The 3,643-nt window shown below is 43.7% G+C and overlaps 1 protein-coding gene across 2 annotated transcripts; it reads left to right on the top strand.

Annotated features, from left to right (window-relative positions):
• Window positions 1–960: 960 nt before the first annotated feature.
• Window positions 961–3,112, top strand: TSHB (thyroid stimulating hormone subunit beta). 2 transcript variants are annotated; one of them, XM_042013498.1, is made up of 3 exons: window positions 961–1,068; window positions 1,922–2,084; window positions 2,785–3,112. In XM_042013498.1, exons 2-3 carry the CDS (start codon window positions 1,923–1,925, stop codon window positions 3,025–3,027), a joined length of 405 nt encoding a protein of 134 aa, XP_041869432.1. In that variant the 5' UTR covers window positions 961–1,068; window position 1,922; the 3' UTR covers window positions 3,028–3,112. The 2 variants fall into 2 exon arrangements, with proteins under 2 accessions (XP_041869432.1, XP_041869433.1); XM_042013499.1 differs by having other exon boundaries at window positions 968–1,105.
• The last annotated feature ends 531 nt before the right edge of the window (window positions 3,113–3,643 follow it).

The following is a 3,643-nucleotide window of genomic DNA, read 5'->3' as shown; positions in this document are numbered from 1 at the left end:
CAGATCAAGTTGGGAGTTAGGTGATTACCGGGAAGGGCACGTGTTGTTCCCAGAGCTGCAGGCAGGGAGCTCAGGGAAAGGCTGACAGAGAATGGTGGCTTTGTTGACCTGTTCTCCCTCTTGCTCCCCTAAATGTGAGTGTTTTTCCCCCGTCTGAGGACATTGTTTCATTGGTATTGATGCAATATTTTGCTTCTTGCTGTGCTGTGAAGAGTAGTTTTGTAAAAGTTTTTTCCCTATCAATTAGTATTGAGTGAATTGCTTGTTACTTCAATATTTGCTGAGTAGGTTCCAGGCGGGACAATTTCTGAGTGTGTTTTGCTTGAGCAGGTAAGTCAGGCTGTACCTGAGCAGGCTGCAGAGTTTGATTTCAGATTTGTTGCTTCATGGGCACTGCATAGACTTAGAGAATCCCAGAATGGTTTGGGTTGGAAGGGACCTTAAAGCTCATCCCATCCCACGCCCTGCCATGAGCAGGGACACCTTCCACTAGACCATGTTGCTCCAACCTGGAACAGTTCCAGGGATAGGACAGCCACAGCTCCTCTGGGCAACCTGTGCCAGCATCTCCCAGCTGTGTGTGCCTGGTAAGGAGCAAACAGAGCGAACCAGACCTCGTTAAACTTTAGCAAAACACAGGTGTAAAACTCATCATCTGTGATCATGGAGAACTCCATATCCATGAGAGCCTTCCTGCCATCGTCTTGCTGTCCTATGGAGCAATTAAATTAACCAATAACAACAACTTTTTAAAGCACTGGTTAGTTTAAAAGCCTGAGGAGAGAATGACTGTTAATATAATTAGATTTCCAGCTCCAGTTTCCAGGTTAGGGTATTATGGACACGTCTGTTCCTATCACATTTGCTTTGTGGTTGAGTATGAATTTTCAATAGATGACTTTGTGATAAGAAAGCAGCAATTCAGATGCAATTATATAAACAGTGAGATCAGCCTGGAATTAGCCTGGAGAGTATAAAGCACGCACAGAGCTTGTGCTGGGTCACTGCCTCTCCCAGCTCAAGGCAGAATCAGGTTCCTGTAATAGGGAAGAATTCTGCTGACAAGAGGTTGGTCTTTCCAGACTGGTGGTGTTGCAGCTACAGGGTAAACCAGCCTGTGTAATGGATGGCTTTGCTATGGGAAACTGGGAGCTAGAAGAGACTAGAGGGTGATGTCCAGATGTTGGTAGATACTGTCATTTAAGGTTTGTCATTTAGAGGCTTTAGAGTCGTTCCTGAAATTGTCTTGGAGCTAATTAAGGCTTTGTTCTTGGGATCCCCCCGCAGGTCTGAAAAATGAGGTCAGCACAACAGACAGATAAAGCAGGATTCATTGAGTTGAACTCTTTGCTGATATTCTTTATTGTAATTTACTTGAATCTATTATTTAATTCTTGGCAGTGTTCCCATCTCATCATGCCTCTAAGCCACTGGAAATTGAAAAATCCAGTTTTATGCCTGATATGCACAGCCTTGTCTTTTTCTCTCTTTAACATTTTATAAGATGCTTTCTTTAGAAAATTATTTTTAAACTGTGAGATTATTTTAATATCTCTGGTTAATTCTAGAGCTCATGTTCTCTTACATGTCACACTTTCAAATCTTTCAGCTCCTGTTATTTGTTCTGTGTCAGGATTTTATCACTCATTAGTGAGAAGTTCCATGTAATATGCTTTAGTGGGGGGAAAGTGAATTTATTCTATGTTGTTAATGGCCTCTTTGCCCATGTTCTCTGTTTAATGGTCAATATAATTTCAGTAACGTCTGAGATTGGAAAGAAATTGTCAGGCTGTAGCTAGAAATGTTAAGATTACTCCAAGACTGTGACTGTCTTGGATGTTCCTGTTGAATGCTGAGGACAGGGCTGGAAGGCCTGTCCCATTTTACCTGTGGTTTGCTCTGTTTGTTCTTCCCCATCCAGCATGAGTCCCTTCTTTGTAATGTCTCTCCTCTTTGGCCTGACTTTCGGACAAACAGCATCACTTTGTGCTCCTTCTGAGTACACAATCCATGTGGAGAAACGGGAATGTGCCTATTGCCTGGCCATCAACACCACCATCTGTGCTGGATTCTGCATGACTCGGGTACGAAGCACTGCTCTGCTCTAGGCACATGTTTCTGTAACAGCCACCACTGCAAACCAAGGGTCTGTTCTCCCAGAAAATAGTGTATAAATGATTTCATTCTAATAGAGTTTATCACAGGCAGAAAAACTGCACTGTCACCATGTTTTCAAGTTAGTTTTTTGCAAAGGTATGGATGAAAAATGCCATGCCTCTGAAACTATGGAGTTGACAACACCAGTGGCACAGCAGAGACCTGACTGCTGCTGCCACTGCAGAGCCTCTGTGGGCAGTTTTTGAGGGTAGGATGGAACAGGTGAGGGGCAGATTATATTGGGTCACTCTTAATTAATGTAAATAACTTAGGTAACTTCTGCTCCCACTGCTGCTATCTCAGCTGGCTGTGGGGACAACTCTGCCGCAGCCACACCACTGCACACAAGTTCACTGTTCAACACAGCATTTTGAGTTCCAGCTTGGGCAGCAGGGAGCCAAAAGAGGTCACAAAGCACAGGGAACACTCTGAGCCAAGTGGATTAGTTAAACCATAAAAACAAGGTGAATGTATCTGTGTGGAGAGGGAGCTCCAGTCACAATCAGAGCTCTGAACTGAGTAGTGCCAGAGCCAGGCTCAGTGTATGAGTTTTGGTCTCTGCACTTCACAGGACATTCTGACACACGAGTGCTTCTGTGAAACAACACCTTTCTCTTCTCTTTGTAGGACAGCAATGGCAAGAAGCTGCTCCTCAAGAGTGCTCTGTCCCAGAATGTGTGCACATACAAAGAGATGCTGTACCAGACAGCACTGATCCCAGGCTGCCCTCACCACACCATCCCCTACTACTCCTACCCCGTGGCTGTGAGCTGCAAGTGTGGCAAGTGCAACACTGACTACAGTGACTGTGTCCGTGAGAGGCTCAGGACAAACTATTGCACTAAGCCACAGAAGCTCTGTAACGAGTAAAGCTTTCAATGGGATGTGGGTGAAATGTACTGCTCTGCTCACACCTGAACAGAAATAAAAGTGTACTTCGTATTTGGTTTGCAAACTGGTGTGCACAAAGATTTATTCTGAAGGTGTATCATTAGTTGCTTCAATTAATTGGGTGTTCTGAGACAGGCAGAAAAGAACCATAAAGGCTGCATGTTTGCATTTAGAACCCACATGAGTTTACTTTGGGGAAGAAGGAGACATGACTGTGTGGATTTATCAGCCTTTGCCCATAAATCCCAAATATTTTGTAAACAGATGCTCAGAGATTCAATATATTGACATATTTCAGAATTTGATATTGATTGATTTCAGAGTTCACATATTTCACTTGATAGATTTTGGAGTTAAAAAAGAGGCCACATACATTCTTGGTATTGAACATTTTAAATAGATTTTGACACATACAGCCTTCAAATTAGCAACAGTATTTTTCCATCTATGTAATGTTAGTTTAGACACTGTAGATCTGTGTCCTCCCTGCTATTGTCCAGTATGACAGCTGATGTGGGGTCAGTAGCTCTGACCAAGGAAGCTGTGACCGGTCCGGAGAGATGGTCCCAAAAAGAATCACCTTCCCGAGGCCCGG

Source organism: Corvus kubaryi, unplaced genomic scaffold, assembly GCF_017639235.1.
Source record: "Corvus kubaryi isolate FWS band 111438036 unplaced genomic scaffold, C.kubaryi_AGA036_p1.0 split1-37355, whole genome shotgun sequence".
In the NCBI taxonomy this organism is placed as follows: domain Eukaryota; kingdom Metazoa; phylum Chordata; class Aves; order Passeriformes; family Corvidae; genus Corvus; species Corvus kubaryi.
Note: the sequence above shows the minus strand (reverse complement) of the source record. Positions and strands in the feature narration are given on the sequence as shown.